Source organism: Myotis daubentonii, chromosome 1, assembly GCF_963259705.1.
Source record: "Myotis daubentonii chromosome 1, mMyoDau2.1, whole genome shotgun sequence".
Lineage (NCBI taxonomy): Eukaryota > Metazoa > Chordata > Mammalia > Chiroptera > Vespertilionidae > Myotis > Myotis daubentonii.
Genome location: NC_081840.1, coordinates 132,435,591 through 132,453,986, shown reverse-complemented (window position 1 = coordinate 132,453,986; position 18,396 = coordinate 132,435,591). Strand labels below are relative to the sequence as shown.

Below are 18,396 nucleotides of genomic sequence, written 5' to 3'. Positions count from 1 at the left end.
TTAGTGACATTGCCTTAAAAAACACACCACTGTATGAACTCACTATGTATAGTCCTCAGAAATTTAACTATCTTTCTTTATACTGACTAGAATTTTTGTTCTCTACAATTATTAGGAGATTCTCCATTACACCTAGAACTCTCCCAGATAAGTTATTTTAATTACATATTAAACTCTGAAGGATAAAGTTTTTGGAATTTTTAAAGATTTATAATAGAAAATGGACCCAAAATTTTTTTCCAGAAGTGTCTCCATATTTTAATGAATAACCAAAGAAACTTTTGGTTTAATTTAACTACATTTACTATATTTATTTAGTACTTAAAATTAGTACTCTACTATAAAAAAAGAATGTCCTTCCAGAAAATTTTCAAGTAAATAAGAAAAACAATAGTTTTTAAAAGTATAAATTAGATTCCAATCTAAAATAGAAAGCCCTGAGTTTTAGTTGTTACCATGTTTCTAAAATGTGTTTAGAAGTTAGTCTATATATATCCCAATCTCATACATATGAGATAATTTTATTCTTTCCAGTTACACACACACCCCAATAATTAAGCAGCAAGAGACACTTTGAAAGTACACTCTGTTCTGAGAGAACTTACAGCTCATGAACTTGATTCCCACTGAGGGAGCAGGCTGAAGTGCACATTAGCTGACTGGGGTTCCTCCAGACTTGAGTCCCAATGACTGCTAACATACCTATAAAACCCTTAATCTTATAGAAATTGTAAGATACGTTTTCTGTCAGTGATGCATTTTTGGTTTCATATTTTCCAACTTAATATTTGGTAGGAATCCACAAATCATTTTATATTGCAACTGGAGTCTGAAGTCACAAATAGTCTGATAGCCTATGCATGTATCAAATTATCAAAGGAAGTAGATAGAAATTGGTAAATGTGGCTAGGCAAGAGATTTCCTTCCTCTTTGAATGTCCTAAGAGTGGTTGAGATATTTCATAGTGGGGGAAGGATCCAAACCACAAAAATCCTAAATGAATAGTCTCCTTAAGGGAATAACTGAAAACATTCTACAAAAGAGGTTTTGTGTAGACACATATCCACATTTGAAGATACATTTAATGGCTAACTTGAAAATATAAGCATCATTTCAAGTATTTAAAAAACACACACCTCTAAACACAGTTACACAAATTAGAAGTGCATATTCAAAGTGAGAATCTCACTCTTTCTCTTCTTAATTTCTATTGGTTGCCTTTATATGGATTTAATTCCAACCTCACATATTTGTTCAGACCTAGTTGATGTTTAGGCTTTCCAAAAGAGGGGAAATCATACTCTTAGCAGGACTAATGCTTGCCAGTAGTTGCAGTGACTCACAGCTGGAATGTCCTGTGGTTAACATTTTGCTCTGAAAACAGAATCAGAGGGCTCCAAGGGGTTGCCATGGTAACCAGTATTTGTATACTTTGAAAAATGACTGTTCCTGTTTTGTGTGGTAAATTTACCCGGGAATGAATTGCAGAGGTGACGTTAGCCATCTGTGTGAATACAAACAAATAACCTGATTTAATTAAGTGTAAACTTTAGAAGGACATAAAATTGGGGATATGAGATTACTTTTTGTATAGAGGTATTATTATTTTGTACTAATTAATTAATTTATTTATTTGACATTATGTTTAAGCACTTTCATCAATGTCTACTTGATATTTATTTTAATGTACCATTCTCTCCCTCCCAAAGGCAAAAAGAAACTAATTATCCTTGATCAGTGGTCCCCCCAAACCCACTTCCTTTACCCCTGTCCCCATCCCATTCACAAGGTGTTATTTAAAAATGATTGGGATTCGGGGATTCTCTTTCAATGAAGTAATCTTATCTGGAAAGAAGAAAAAAAAAATCCCATCAAAATCATTTGAAAATGTCGGGTTTCTTAACCTTGCTGAGCTGGGAGACTTAATTACTATACTGCTTAAGACCCTGAATAGAATCTAAAATATGGTTCCTCTGAATGTCACTGGCTAGTATTTCAGAAGATCCACCAAGGTTAGAGCAATATGGTTATAGAGAAATCTTACCTTATGTCTTATTGGATGAAAATGAAATAATTAAAGGTTTGGTCATTGGACTACAAAGTTAAGAATAGCCTTTTGGAGTGGAAAACAGTGTTTTCTTGCCTCTGCTTGGGAACAGTATGTTTATTTCTGAATTAATTCATTTTGATTGGGATTCGTACACTGAACTTAAAAAGAATGGAGATAAATACCCTACAGTGAAGCAGCACTTTAGCAGTAAACAGAATGCAACACGGACCTTCTGCCCCACCTCCACCTCCTGCATTGGAGTGGGGCCTGAGGGCTGGGGCCAAGGGCTTCGGTTGTGGTTACCTGTTCTTTTAATGTTGCTTTATTCTTTTTCTTATTTTTGCTTCTTCATTATGGCTTCCATCAAATACCTAGAATATTAGACACTTGATAATAAATGTACACATTTGAAGCAGCAATATTAAAAAAAGAAACTGAATTGATAAGCCTGAGAAATAAATTTCAAATGCCTAGGTTTACAGTGAGTGATACAATGGACTTCTGAGCTTCCTTTTAAATCTCTGCTGACCTCCCTCCAAATCTCACAAGCATGTGTGGCTATTGAACAGCCAATGTTGAGAACTCAGAATGAGACAAGCCAAGATTTATGAACCTGAGATTCACATGACCTTGAACAGATCCAGACCTTTGCTGCCGAAATGGAGCATGCTAGAATTTAGGACTGTAAGACCCTAATCTGTATCTAACTATGCAGTTAGTTTTATATCACAACATTTTAGTAAATAAAAATAATTTGGTCAATTTTGAATTTGTTGAATCCAGATTATACATTTTCCTTTCAGACACATGCAAACACATATGCTCTCACATACTCTTACATACATGTAATCTCCAAGAGAATAATCAAGGAAGTCCATGATCAGTACCTTCCATTTTGCTGCCATCCCAAGGATAACTGGAACCAAGTGTTTAAGTGAACAGTCGGAGGTCAAAAGAAAATGTAATGGCCTTTACTTTTTCCATCTCACAAACCATAAGGAAGCCAGTGCTTTTGGATTATCTTTCCTGATTGGAGAAATATGGCAGAGAGGGTTTTTTTTGTTTTTTTTTTTTGTTTTTTAGTTTAAAGGTATACCTGGTGAAATTATTAAATGAGGCAGGTAAAGGGTGCACAATAGGATATATGAATACCTCAATGGGAAAATGGGCCTTAGCAAAAAAGTTCCAAGAGAAGAATTACAAATTGGCAATAAACATGAAAAAAAAATCAACCTCAAAATAACACAAATTAAGACAATTATAAAAAACACACACAAATTTTCACTGTCAGCACCAGCTTTAAAAGTAATAGCAACAGTTGCCAAAGTTCCACCACACAAAGCATTTCTGTAAACTGCTGGTGGGAGGAGACATTGGGATAAACTTTCTGGTAAGAAATTAAATAATATACATGAAGAGCCAAGAAAGATTATACTCTTTGATTCATTTCCCTTATAGGAATCTTTCCTGGGGAGAACTTTAAATATTAGGCAAATATTTATTTTGGCAAAAATATTGGAAATATCCTAACTGAACAACAACAGAATTGTAATGTAAATAATATCTTATGCTACCATTAAAAACATTTACATGGATGATATAATGACATGCTTAGTATAAAACAAGGAACACAATGACATGGTAGCCCAAATTATACATACATAGACACTTACACACGTATGTATATACTCACATACAAATGAAAAGAATATTGGCAAGCTAAACTTCTGGTATTAACAACATATCAAAAGTGATTATCTTCAATGTGATTAATTTTTTATTTTTATTTTTCATTGCTTTCTAAAATGTCTGATTTTTTATAGTTAGTATTTATTTAAAAATTTACATCTTACAATTACAGTACATTTATTGAGCTTCTCTTATGTGTCAGTATGTGAGCACATCTCATTCAGCCTACTACTTCCTTATTCTGTGTCTGAATTATACTTTGGAGGGAATTTGCTAGGCTGACATAACACCAAAGAATATTTGGATTTCCAAATTATTTGGCTTAGAAATCATCCCCATGACTCTCTCTCTCTCTCTCTCTAGTTTTCTATTTTGCATTCCTATGTTAAGCATCTGGTACTAGACCCACCTAAGCAGATTTAACCTTAACTTCTGCACCGAGGAACAGATTTTGCTATATGAGTAGACTTTACTTTTTCCATCTGACAAGCCATGTGGAGCTTTCTTTTCATTGGGAGGTTTCCCTTTGATTTCAGCTCTATGACGGCTCACGGAGGATAGGACGCTATTGTGGAGAAGATATGCCACCTTCAGGGAGCACCACGGGCTCGGTTCTTCAAGTGCTGTTCCACACCGATGGGGTTGGTAATGACGAGAGAGGATTCCAGATGCAGTGGTTCGTTCACGGTAAGCCCAAGGCCGACCTCAGTCATGGTTCGTACTTGCTATTTGACAAGAACTGGCCCCGTTGCAAGTCTATTTGGAAACTATACCATCAACACCAATTAAACTGAGTAGTAATCTTGTGCTGAGCCTTAGAAAATGTTACTCAGTCATTGTTGGCTCTTGGAGAGTTAAAGCCTGTTAAGGACAAGAGGGGAAGTGCAGTCAAAGTGGACAGGATTTGGATAACTGCTTAGGTAGGTACAGTCATACATTGCTTAAGAGAAAGAAAGGAGCAGAGTGAAGTTTCTAAGAGTGAAGACCTGTATGTGGCTGTGGCAAGGAAATTGTAAGGTAGGATGGGGGCCTCCTAGGGAGAGTGAATAGAATGAGATTTAAGGCTTACCCTGACATAAGGAGAGAAGGAATGATGGGTTAGAAGGAAAAAGGAGTCAATTAGAGAGAAAAAGGGAGGAGACAAGGATTGCACTGCCAGGGAAGCAGGAGGAGAACTAGTGATGCCCCAAGCCAGGAATGTGTGTGGTTCCTGCCACATAGGTAGGGGCACATCAACGAACTGGTGGTTCAGGAAGCAGGTAGGGTTGCTCAGATGGCTAGAACATTGTCACAATATGCCAAGATTTGAGTTCGATCCAGTCAGGGCCACATACAAGAATCAACCAAGGAATGCATAAATAATTGGAACAACAACACCGCTTTTGGGTGAAGCGGCAGTGTGTTGTGTTGCTTTGCTTCAATCGGTGGTGTGACAAGGTGTAAAAAAAAAATAATAATAATAATTGGAACAATAAATCGATGTTTCCCTCCCTCTTTCTCCCTAAAAAAATTCAATAAATAAAAATTAAAAAAACACTTTTCATTTTTCTGAAGATGAAAATTCATTTAAAAATATTTATTTATTAAATTGATTAGGGTGACATTGGTCAACATGAACATATAGGTTTCAGGTGTGAGTTTCTATGTTACAAGACCTGTATATTGCACTATGTGTCCACCACCTGAAAATTCATTTTTAACAGTAGTCCTGAAACTTCTAGACCAGTGGTTCTCAACCTTCCTAATGCTGTGACCCTTTAATACAGTTCCTCATGTTATGGTGACCCTCAACCATAAAATTATTTTCGTTGCTACTTCATAACTGTAATTTTGCTACTGTTATGAATCATAATGTAAATATCTGATATGCAGGATGTATTTTCATTGTTACAAATTGAACATAATTAAAGCATAGTGATTAATCACAAAAACAATATGTAATTATATGTGTGTTTTCTGATGGTCATAGGCGACCCCTGTGAAAGGGTCGTTTGACCCCTAAAGGGGCTGCGACCCACATATTGAGAACCACTGTTCTAGACTGACCTCATGTGGCCCAGTCTAAAGGGAGTGATTCTCTAAACCTACTCCCAAAAGCAGCAGCAGAGTCACCTGGAACTTGTTAGAAATGCAAATTCTCAGGCCCCATCCCAGACTTTCAAAGGCCCAATATTCTCTCTTAACTGGTCTCCCTGGTGATTAATGTTTGAGAACCACTCTCCTAGCGTGATCCAGACTTGAAAATTACAGTCCTTGTGAAAATTATAGTAGCAGTTCTCAACCACCGTTCAGGACTCACTGGTCTGTTTCAATCAATTTGAAAGAGAAGAGGAGTTGCAGTGTTATACCAGGAACCACACACAGACATCCAAGCTATGGCCACACTGTCAAAACCAAGGGTGAGCCCACGGCGAGGGCCTGAATGTGTGTCATGGTTGACTCTTGAGGGTTAACATCATAGTGCATTTATTATATGAATCTCATGCTATATATAACTGAATAGTCCTGTTATATATTTAAGAGTGTTAGACATCCTGAGACTATAAACTGGAGACTGAGTATATTTCTGTTAAAAAATAAGAATGGGATTTTTAGTGTTTAAAACTATTCAGTGGTTATCCACAGAGCCACTTATAGCTTGAAATGGACTATAATGAATTCCCAAAGTAAATGAACTGTAATGATTAAGCTTGTAGAAGTTCTTGACCGTCCTCTTCACCAAGCAGGTAAATTTAACCTTGGAATGCCAGTTTGTGGATCTGTTAAATGAAGGGGCTGGATTGATTCATCTCTATAATGCAGTTTGTCTCTACTATTCTGTGACTTAGAAATGGTGTGATTCTAAGGAAACTGGAGACAGTGTGAAAAGACCTAGAAGAAATGAAAATCTTGGGAAATGACCCAGATCTTCAAGGACAAGTGTTATTTTCCAGGCAGCGATTCTCAGGCTTTTATACACATGAATCACTTGTTCAAATGCAGATTCTGGTGCAGGGCTGGGGTGGGGGTGGCGCTGATGTAAGGCCCATAAACCCTCATTTATAAAAAGGTCCCAGGTAATGCCTGTGGCGCTACTCTGTAGACCACACTTTGAGAAGCAGGTAAGAGCAGATGTTAAGGCTGGAGAAATTATAGAATGACAGCATCCATTGAGTCTAGAGAAAACTTCGGGGTGCTCCCTGGACTCATTGTACTAGCAGCAGAATAATATCTTCAATTTTTCTATGTCAATAGGATAAGAGTGGGTACTCCTGTAAGAAAAAGAACCTTAGTTTCTAAAGAGTTCCGTGCCTGGGTTCCAGTTTCCAGGGAGAGGATTCAATTGTTCTGTAGTGGGACCTTGACTATTGCTGACTTAAAACAACAACAACAACTCCCTCAGTAATTCCGGAAGGAGAGTCTTAGGAGCAGTGACTTTGCTGGTCACGTGTTTCTCCTCTGTGGGCTGCTTCCCCTCCCGTCCAGGCTGTTCTATCCATGCTAGCCCAAGGCCACCTGAGGGGCATGATTTAATGGTCATTATTAACTGTACCAGTTACTGTGTCACTGGGTTCTTCCCGCCAACATGCTAGAGGTGGCTGTCTCCTCTGCTGACAGCATTTCTGTTGGGGAATTTTTTTTCTATCAGCTCCATTTGAAATCTTTCTTCCTAGGAGGAGTCAGAGACACCCTCTGTCTATTGTCTTTTCCTGTTTACTATTTCAAAATTTTCTCCCAATTGCTGAAAACTTGTGAAGCTTGGATCTAGAGTTATGCAACAAAATTTTTGCCAGCTGGGACCAGAACTGAAAAAAAAAAAAATTAACTCTGTGTTGCCCACTGTTTGTAAATTATGCATGGGAAAAACCTTCTGGAAGGGGATGGTTAGTGGTCTAGATCAGTGAAGAATTAATGAAATCGTCGTGTATGATGGTTATGCAACGACACAAGTACCCCGAGTCCATACTCAGCATCTGAACCAGGTCTGCAGCCTGAGATGGTAGCCTGAGAAGAGGGGCCAACAGAATAGTTCAGAATCAAGAAAGAGGTTTCAATGGGTGCTGGGGTCCAACCCCAGCAGGTCCAGGGGTCCCCAAAGGTGTGGACAGAGTCAGCGAAGAAGGAATGACATGGAGACAGGGTTCAGTTGATCAGCAGCCTAGCCAGTATCTCTAGCCAGGATCTCCAGCCAAGTTCTGGTCTGGATCTCCAGCGAAGTTCTGGTTAGGATCTCCAGCCAGGTTCTGTGTCCATGTTCTCTTGCTAGGTTCTCCAGCCAGGTTCTGTCCAGGTTCTCCAGCCAGGTTCAGTCACCAGGTTCTAGTCAGGTTCTCTTGCCATGTTCTATCCAGGTTCCATAGCCAGGTTCTGTCTCTAGGTTCTTTGGCCAGGTTCAGTAGCCAGCATCTCCAGCCACGTTCTGTCTGGTTATGTTGTTTCTGTTGTCTTGTTACATCTGTATTTATACCAGTTGATTCAATCCTATCAATCTCTATTATAAAGGTTAGGGCGTTTCTTATCTCCATTCCAGGGAGTAAAGATTATGTAGCTTAAGCATGATTGTTCATAGTTAAAGTGATTAATTACCCGCCTGGAACTTAGTTAAGGGGTCTTATTCCCTCCCTAACTTCAGGGGAAAATCCCTACCTGGTGAAACAACCTTTCTTGGAGAGGTGACCTTGGTTAAAACACATAGTGCCAAGGGGAGCAAACACATTAAGAACAGTATGCCATATATGCCAGGTCCTTTGAAACAGCAAGGATGGACCGGCTCCCGGCAAATGGGCACATTCCCCTGCTTCCTACCCACTGGAGGTAAACCGAAGACATAAATCTGATTTCTCAGTTATCCGTGTCTTCATTCCACAGATGTTAAGGAACTATGGGGGCCATGTGCTGTGTAAGAGCTGGGGACAGGGTGTGGCTGCGACCAGCAGGCCTGCTCCCACTCTCCTAGAGCTTACAGTGATTGGGAGAAGTAGCCATCAAGCGAGAAGCACACAAATACATATAAACGTTAAGTGCCGGGGAGCCCACAAAAGAGGATTTGACATCGACAGGGGGTCAGAGAAGACTTGCATGAAAATGGGCCCTTTGAACTAAAATCTAAGAGTAAGCAGGCGTCAGCTAGACAAATAGAAGGAAAAGATTCCAAGTAGAAGGAAGACCCCATGAATGGAGTGTGAAGAGTGTGTGTGAGGGACCCCGAAGTCCAGAGTGGCTGGAGTCAGAGTCAAGGGGAGCAGTACTGAGCTAAGTGGCAGCCAGAGCATTAGGATCACCCATGGCAGGCAGAGGGCCCCATGGTCTCTTTTATGTAAGTCTCAGATTTCAAATAATCAAGTTTTGAGTGGGATCTTGAAGGACTGAAGTAACATGGCATGTTCTGGGACTCGGAATCTGAAATAAAATACAAAGCAAACAGATGCAAAGTAACTGTAAAAATTAGTCTCGATTTTCAAGTGTAATAGTAACACTTCTTTACAACTGGAGAATGAAATTACTGCTACAGATTTGAAGTGACTGAACTTTTATAATAAGTCTATGTTACTTTTATAATCAGAAAATGAGATTTCAATTTAAGAACGGTGACAGTAGTGCTCTTGAGTGTGTGCGTGTGTGTGTGTGTGTAATGAAAGCGATCGTTTCTGCATCACCTAAGTCTCACTCTCAGAATCAGGTTCCCATGCCAGGGCCCAGGACACCCAGCCTGACGCGTCATTTCTGAGCACCGCTGCTGAGGAAGAAGCCCCACATGCTTCATGGCGCCAATTAATAAATAACCCCATTTGCAAAATGTGCTTCTTTGTTGACGGCACAAACCTACTTGCTTTGAGAAAACGGATCTACAATCGGGCTTTATTTGTGGGCTCATTTCTAAAGGGGCGCTGTAGACCCGAGATGAAAGCATACTGCCTTGCCTTTATTCGCCCTCAAAGGGAGCCCCACCCTGCAAAGGAAGAAACGGCCGCAGTGCCCTGCCTGGCTCCACTGCTGACGGCATTGTCCAGGGGCTGAATTCAGCCGGGGGTCTCCGCCCGGGTGGCTGAAGGCAATCTAGAGCTTTCTGCGAGCTGTGTGAATAGGGGCCTCCCGCCAGCTGTGCACACCCTCTCTCCTCTGCTTCTTTCTCCCGGAGGCCTGCTGCTTTCACTTGGCAATGGAATCTCACATGCAAACAAGGTCAAGGAGCTTTGTGAGAGAAAGAGTGACATTTGCAAAGGAAGAGAGCCCCTCAGCTGGGAATAGCAGGGGGAGGGCTAAGTGGCTTGTGATCAGGAGGTGATGTCACCCTGGACTCTCACAAAGGAAAGTGTAGCCTTTTCTTTGGGGAGATGGATGACATCAGCCCCTTGAATGGGGGCTGGTTTCATTTTATCCTCTTTTCAGCTGTTAATGAGATTTCTCAAGCCTTGAGGGTTTTCAAAAATTGGCCTGGGGAAAACATTTTTAAAACTTTGTCAAGATCCTCCGTGGCTGGCTTGGTTTGAGCCTGAGCCAGCCCTTTCCTGACTACCTGGGGACATGCAGCACTGTATCAAAGGGCTTTACAAAAATATAGAGAGAGCGAGCCCTGGCAAAGAACCTCCATGAGGTCAGCAATGTTTCTCTTAAACCTTCCCTCCAGTTCTCTTTCCCTCACTCAGACTTTTCAACAGTGTTTGTTTATTGCTGGTCTTTGAGGGGAAATCCTTCTAACTTGTAATGTTTATTACTTTTGGGACTTAGAGTATGTGTGTGGGATGGGAGGGGTGGAGGACAGGGGGGCGGGGGGAGGGGAGGTTCCGGGAGTTTGACCCTTTGAGGACAAAAGTTTTGTATTTTCATTATCCATTTGCCTTTAATGTGAATGTTGGTTAGTCACCCGGAGGGTGTGAGGGTGAATAAATTGGGCTCCATAAGGAGATCTGCAAAGGGCAGACAGTTCGTCATTGTTAATAATGTTATAGTGGTTACATGTACCCTTTGTAACAGATATTTATTGAGAACGTTTTTCATTCAGTCATTCGTTCAGCCAACCAACACATATTGATTCACTACCAGGTTCTGGGCATGGTATTTATAACATAGAGAGTGTATTAGTTAGCTCAGGAGACCGTAACAAAAGACATAAGGTTGGGTAGATAAACAGCAGAAATTTACTAGTATTTCTCACCCCTCTGGAGGCTAGAAGTCCAAGATTAAGGCGTTGGTGGGATGAGTTTTCCCGGAGATCTCTCTGGTTGATTTACAGATGGCCCTCTCGCTATATCCTTCCATGACTGCTCTGTGAGTGTATATCCTGTGTCTCTTCCTGTGTCCAGATTTTCTCTTCATATCAGGGAACCAATCAGATTAGATCAGGATTCACCCTAGGGGCCTTATTTAGACTTAATCACCTCTATAAATACCCCTATGTCCAAACACAATGACATTCTGAGGTACATGAATTTTGAGGGATGCAATTTAGTCCAGCAGAGAAGAAGGAGCTAGCACCCTTGACCTCAGGAGTTAGTCATGTAGTAAGGGAAACAGACAAATAAACAAGTGTAGAAATAAGTCCATAATCCATGATGCTGTAGGACACAGAGGAAATCCAGGAGAGCCTGAGGAGTTCAGGAGGCCCTCCAGGCAGCTTTTGTACAGGAATCATCCGTCAGACAAAGGTCCCAGAGAGGAAGACATTTCTAAGGCTTAGGATGACACCAAAGTTTTGCCACTAGCAAGTGTTTCAGCTAGAGCACATATTCTCAGCATCAACCCCAAGGGGGTGAAAACTGGTTCTTGGAAGGATGAAAAAAAATCATATGCTTTATGTATAAAGTACAGATATCTGTAACACATAACAGATATATAGTATATCTGTGATATTAAACTTTTATGAGGGTGAATTTAGGAAAAACAAATCTCAGAAAGCTCCTTAGAAGGGCAATAGTGAACCAACAATGGTTGAAAAATACTGAGCTAGAGGTAGTGATAGAAGTTGAGGCAGGGCAGGTGTCAGAGACCAATTGATAAGACCCATGCAAGAACTTGGATTTTATGTCTCGTCTGCCTTGAGCCTTGCTTCTGCACAGTGCAAGCATTCACAATCTGGAGGTATGATGTTTGCAGTGAAAGTGAATTTATGAATTGTGCTTTGCAAAGATTCCAGGGTGGGAGTGGGTTGTGAATCACACAGTCTGGTTCTAATCTCAGGCAGACCTTTCTCTCTGCTGGTGACGAATCGCTTTCATAGTGTCACTTCCTGCTGGGTGGCTGATATGTAATGTCACAGAGAGAGAAGTGGTAAAACACCTGTCCCGATCTGCCTCTAAAGTAACCTTATTTATGATTAAAAAAAAAACATCCTTTGTTCAGTAGTCTGTAAGCAATCTCTTGGTTTAGACAGACTCCTGGGATTCTTTTATTATATGGTGTGATAGAAGAGAAACAAATCCTGTTCAGTTGGAGTAGAAATTTAAGTCCATTTCTGTTTAAATTAAAACTTACTTCCCTAAATGCCGACTAGACTTTCTTTCACGTTCATAGATGCTATGTCTTCCTGCTTATTCTAGCCACTTCAGCCTATTGGATACCTTGAACTTTTGTCTTTGTGATTCTCTTAGGAAAATTTTAAGCATGGAGACTGCAAATGAATGCAGTCCTAGCATGGAACCAAAGCAAAGATTTCTGCATTATGGTACTGTGTCTGATTTTTATTTTGGGCAAATTCTCACTTAAATCTTTTTTTGCAAAAAAGTTCTTAATGGATGATGGCAATTAAAAAAATCTGTTTATAAAGTAATTCACATTTGTAAAATTGAGATAATAATTTACAAAACAGCTCTTGCAGCTCTTTTTGCCTTGGCTCCGGGACTTTCCCAGCAAGGTCAGGGGTGGCAATAAGCAAATGCAGACATTTCAGAATGAAAAGCTAAAAATGAGTGGAAAAGCTAAATCCTGACAGTATTTGCCTCCTTGACAACAGCCAGAGATACACATACACACAGTTGACCTTCATTTAACGTTGGCTCTGAGGCTTGTAACCAGTGGGGGCCTTTTAGGAGTCTTGCCTCTCAATTCCCATGACACTACTTTTGAAAAAGTTGGAGGTCAATTTCCTTTGCTACTTTCTGAAACAGTTATAAAAAGAAAAAAAAAAATCTCCCTCAAACAACCATGACCTTCCCAAATCACGTACTGCACAATTTGTAATCGTCCTTGAGATTTGGGCCAAAGGAAGGGCTTTTGGAATCTTCTGTTTGTGTTCGGGTTCCCTAGCAACAACATCTCTGAGAGAGATTGTACATACTTTCTAGGGGATTCCACAGTTTTTCGTACATTGAAAAAGAAACTACATTTTTTTTTTCACAGTTTCAAATTTTGTAGCAACCAAAAATGACTAAACCTAGACAGAACAAACATGAGGTTCAATATAGAACATTCATTTTTTGTCCTCAGAGGTTTCTTTTTTTGAACATTTACTTAAATATGCTATATTTGTCTCTACCATCATGTTACCAAGGCCTCGTTTTATGTGTATGTCGCTGTGTGCTCAGAGGAACTGATGCCAGCTTTCAGTGGCAGTGACTCCCAAAACAAAGAAGGAACCTCTGGTATAGGAGAGTAATTACATTCCAGAAGATTTAGTAGAATTTTATACTCTCTATATAAGTAATGACATTACTGTACTTTGTCCCTGATTTTTCCTCCTTCTAGTTATACTTACAGACTACTTACAGGCTAAATAATATTGATTTGACCACCAAAATACAATTTAAATTTTATTTTAAGATATTAGTTATAATAAAAACAAACCATGTTGCCCTAGATAGAGTGAATGAAAATATTATTACTGGACCAAGCAATTATCTTTCAAATGTTGATATTATCATTTAAAACTGATATTGTCACTTTAAAATGTTGAGAATCATTTTAAAAATAACACTTGATATTCTCATTTTAAAAGATAATCCCATGTGCTGGGCCCTTAGGTTAGCGTTTTAAAAATATTGCATGTTTCCTCCCAAAAATTCTCTGAAGTAAGCATCATTATCCCCATCTTATGGCTAAGAGAACTGAGGAAAGAGTTGTAAAGAAGTTAATTCACGTCCCCAAACTCACAAATAGAGTAAGTGACAAAACCAGGACCCAGAACCAAGTGTGTGTCCCACCCCACGGCTTGTGCTTTAGTAGCTGCACTCTGCCCGGAAGCAGGTAGTTTTCCCCACAACTCTCCATTGCAAAGCTTAAATGGTACCATAATGCAGAGCAGGCCAGCGCTTGGAGTCGGTTATTTTGTAACTAAATTCCCACGGAGGAAAATGAATGTTTTTAAATGAACCTCTGCTGTCGTTTCCAAGTAAAAAATGTCCTGGTCTCAAGCTCTTCCCATTAAAATGCACAATTCATTCTTTCTTCAGGTTTAAGTAGTAGTAATGCCAAGAAGCACATTACTTAGCAAATGATGAGTTCAAAATAGCAGTTGTTTGTCTGTTCTTCACCACAACATCTGCTTTATTAGGCATGTAAAAGTACTCTTCGTTTGGAGCTGCTCTGTATGGCCAATGGAAGCATACACTTCTGAGCTGATATAGACCCCAGAGATTGTTCATTACCACGGTTTAGTTACACAAACTAGTTTACCAGGGCAGTTATAAGAAAATGAGAAGTGAAAGGAGAGCTGCGCACAAGACAGATTGGTTTGCCTAGAGGTAAACAATGCGGATGGAGTGGCGCACTTGAGGATTTCGTTCCTTTAGGAGCCCAGCCAGAGCTACACCTTGTAAGTTAAAGAGCTTGGCTGGCTGGCTGCCTGCAGCATGTGCCCTGTGAGGGGCCCTCATCCCTGGCATTACTATCACAGATAGCACTCTCCTGGCTCAGGCTTGGGTAGGGGCAGAGCATGGGTCAGAGAACATCACAACCACTGGCATGGTGCTGCCCACATCTATCTGTTCATTTGTCATGTGGAGCAACCTCCCTGTGGAAAAATGGCTGGGAGTTGGGGAAAGGTGAGAAGAGGAATTTGGGGGTGGGGGGTGGGGGGGGAAGAGGGGGCAGTCAGTGATGCAGAGCCCTCGATGGGGGGTGCTGGTGAGCCTTTTCCCACAAGAGCACTATGTATCAAAATAATTAAACTGAGAGAAAGCAGGGTAGAATGAATAGTTTTAAGTAGAAGCATGAAAGCTGAACATGGAAATCACAGAAAGAGAACATATGTCCTCTGTCTTTGCCGGTTTGGGGATTTCATAAAGTAGCCTTAGGCCTGACTACTTACACTGACTAGGGGAAATTAGTCCAGTTGCCTTGGTCTCATTTCATTTCCTTGGAAGATTTTATATATATAAGATATATATATATCGTTCAGAAATCTTTAATAAGTTAAAAAATGTTTTAAGAAAGACTAATTCATTTGATTTCTCCTGAATTGTAAGCAAAGAATTTCTGCTGGGAAAGCATTTTTTAATTTGGTTGGAATGAGCAGGTTAGAAGAAAAAATATATAGTTAATCAAAATGAAAAGATGACGAGATTGACTATAATTTTCTGAGTGAAAATGAAAGATTTTTTTATCCTTTAATATGTAGGAAATTAAAATTTATATTTTATGAAAAGTCCTAAAATATGGTTCATTGTGTTCATTTCTCTTTAATGTGTATTAAGGTAGAACACTTCAATATTAAGACTTAGGACATTTTAGAATGTCAGAAAGCTATGATAATCTTAACTTTGAATATTCATATGACATCTTATGTAGTAATTTAAAAGTCATTTTATAACTATGAACAGCATTGATGTTTAAGCTTCTTGTGTCTATTTTACAAGTCATTAACTATGGCCTATTCTTTCACTCTCCTTAAAAAAATGTATTTGTCCCTGCCATTGAAAACAGATAACTCTACTCCAAGCATGTCAAACTCAAAGGCTAACACTGGCCAAATAAAAAAGGTTTAAGTTTATGTGGGCTGCAAAAAAACAAAAGCTTCAATCTTCATAGAAATGTAGGTTTATTTTGATGGAGACGTGCCAAATACAAAGGGCTGAAATAAATGAGTAATCATTAACATAAAATAATAGAACATTTTAATAAAAAATAATATTTTTTCTTGAACATTAACTTACTAGACATTGAGAAACTGCACAAATCAATAAGCGTAATGCAAATAAAACTACTTTTCTTGTGCTCTGAAAGCAAAATATTTCCTGTTGTGCACACCAAACAGGTCAGTACAAGATTAATGACGTGGTAATTGGTTGCTAAAATATTTGCTGCTAGTATTAGTGGAGAGAAAGGGTGCACCTGCGTGTAAGGTGGGTAAGGGAAATGAATGCAACATGATTATAGTAATCAGTCATTAGCGAACGTTGTAGTTCGTTATTAATAACTAGTGATCCAGTGCATGGATTTGTGCACATTGAAAGGAAATTAATTAGAAGGTGGCCAGTGGGGCGGGACTGGGCGAGACGGGCCGGACATGCCCTGGAGCCAACCTCCTGGGGTCCCTCAGAAAACTAATTTTCAAATCCCTAAGATCATCTGAATTCGGGGCTCCACCCTTGACTACGTCTTCAAAGAGGACCAGTAATCTGATTTTAGCCTTCTCTCTTCAGAGAGTAGATACTTATCATTTGCCTTTCTCAGGAGAGGGGCATACACTTCTATTCTATTGGGGAATTAACTGGAATTGCTGACTTTTTATGGTTCTTATACATGCCACAGTTACCTTCAGACAACTTTGGTCATTTTAAGAAGCTCACATTTTTCTTCACCTCCACACCCCACCCCCAACCTGAAAGTTTCTGTTCAAAATCACCTTAATCACTTTATTTGCATACTAGAGGCCTGGTGCATGAAATTCTTGCACTGGGGTGGGGGTGGAGGGAGGGTAGCTCAGCCTGGCCTGCACCCCCTCGAAGTCAGGAAGCCTTCAGGGATGTCCAACTGATAGCCCACAGGGAGCAGGCCTAAGCTGGCAGTTGGACATCCTTAGCGCTGCCACGGAGGCGGGAGAGGCTTCTGCCACCACCACTGTGCTCACCAGCTGTGAGCCTGGCTTCTGGCTGAGGGGTGCTCTCCCTGTGGGAGTGCATTGACCACCAGGGGGCAGCTCCTGCATTAAGTGTCTGCCCCCCGGTGGTCAGTGTGTGTCATAGTGACTGGTCGTTCCGATGTTCCGTTGATTTGCATATTAGCCTTTTATTATATAGGATATCATTGTATCAGAAGTGAGGCCTGTTTATTCTAGAAAATAGTTTAATTTTGCTTTGGTTTGGATCTTCCTCAAATTCTGAGCTTTTAGTTGCCATGTTACATCATACTTGTCCCACTAGAAGAGTCCTTATTGGCAACTTCTCCCTGTGACTCTACACCCTCCCCATGCTTCCTTTGTACCTGTCAGGGGGAAAGTGGACTAACCAGTGAGGACTCTCTTAAGGTATTGAAGAAGAGAAATATTTTGTTTTTAAATTATAGAAAAACTACTAAAATATAAATCAGTCATTTTAATGAAGCATGTGAGCATCATAATGTCATGTTTTAATGTTATGCTTTTGCTATACATAGGCTTTTCAACATTGACCACTAATTTCTCAGGCATTTTCCTCGAAAATTAGATGACGAGGATGTGAAAATGTCTTTCGGGGGCCATTCTCTATTCCTTTTCTTGTAGCCTAGGTGGGCCATGTCAGTTCCAAGCTGGCAGTCCTCTGGGTGTTATTGGTTTATGGAACATAGTTTGAGGAAAACGCCAGTGTAAAGAGGTGACTGCATTTGAGCAGTTATAGGGAAATAAGGAATGTAACCTTTGAAACTCTGTGCCCCTGATTCTGCTTAGCAGTTTCATTGCCAGTTTGCTTTTTCTTGTTAAATTTATCTTTATTGTTGAAAGTATTACAGATGTCTCCTTTGTTTGTTTGCATTTTTTTCCCATTAACCCCCTCCACCCCACACCAATCCTAGGCCTTCACCACTCTATTGTCTGTGTCCATGGGTGGTTTGCATTTATTAAAGCTTTTTCATTTAAAAACAACCACCCCAAACTTTGAATATAGAGCATAAATAGATTATGCTTAATTAAAAAACAACTTATGACTCATTGCTTTCTTTAGACCAAAAAGAAAAAAGAAAGTATTAGCAAAGTCCTTTTAAGAAAAAGATTTAAATTATCTTCACTAGTAAACAGGTTTAGAAACAGCTTTTAACTCTTCTTTGGTATGAGTGCAGTACATCAGCATGCTTCCTGCTGATAAGGGGAGTGCTTCCTCTGATCTCCTGACTGGGAGTTTGGAGGAAACTAGGATCAAACAGATTATCAGTCACCAGTACTGTAAGTTTTATAAAGATTAACTAATTAAAACTGAAACACATATGATACTCGTTGCGACATTATTTTATTCCAGTTCAGCTGATGTCTAATGATGCTTCAAATTAAATGAACAGTATCTTTGCTGTATTTGTTTTTTCAGGTTGCTATGGTGATGATTTCCTCGGTAGATGGACCAAACAGAAATGAGGGCAGTCAGTGTTCAGTGCTGCCATTCCAGCGCCCAATAAGGCATAGCGAGAACACAGAACTGGGAGTGGGGTGCTGAGAGTAGAGTGAGAAAGGATGGGGGCACTGGCCCTAAATCTGTCCTTCACTCTGGGAGCTTCAAATCCAGTGGCATTCCTGAATCTCACTTTGCTCATCTCTAAAATGGGCCCACATCAGAGAG

The 18,396-nt window shown here is 39.9% G+C and overlaps 1 protein-coding gene across 1 annotated transcript in view; it reads left to right on the top strand.

The window, feature by feature from the left end:
- CUBN (cubilin) overlaps positions 1-18,396 on the top strand; it is a 284,448-nt gene that overhangs the window by 94,452 nt on the left and 171,600 nt on the right. The window contains exon 28 of the mRNA XM_059660312.1: positions 4,276-4,426. Coding sequence (XP_059516295.1) covers positions 4,276-4,426 — 151 coding nt within the window. The remainder of the gene's footprint in view (positions 1-4,275; positions 4,427-18,396) is intronic.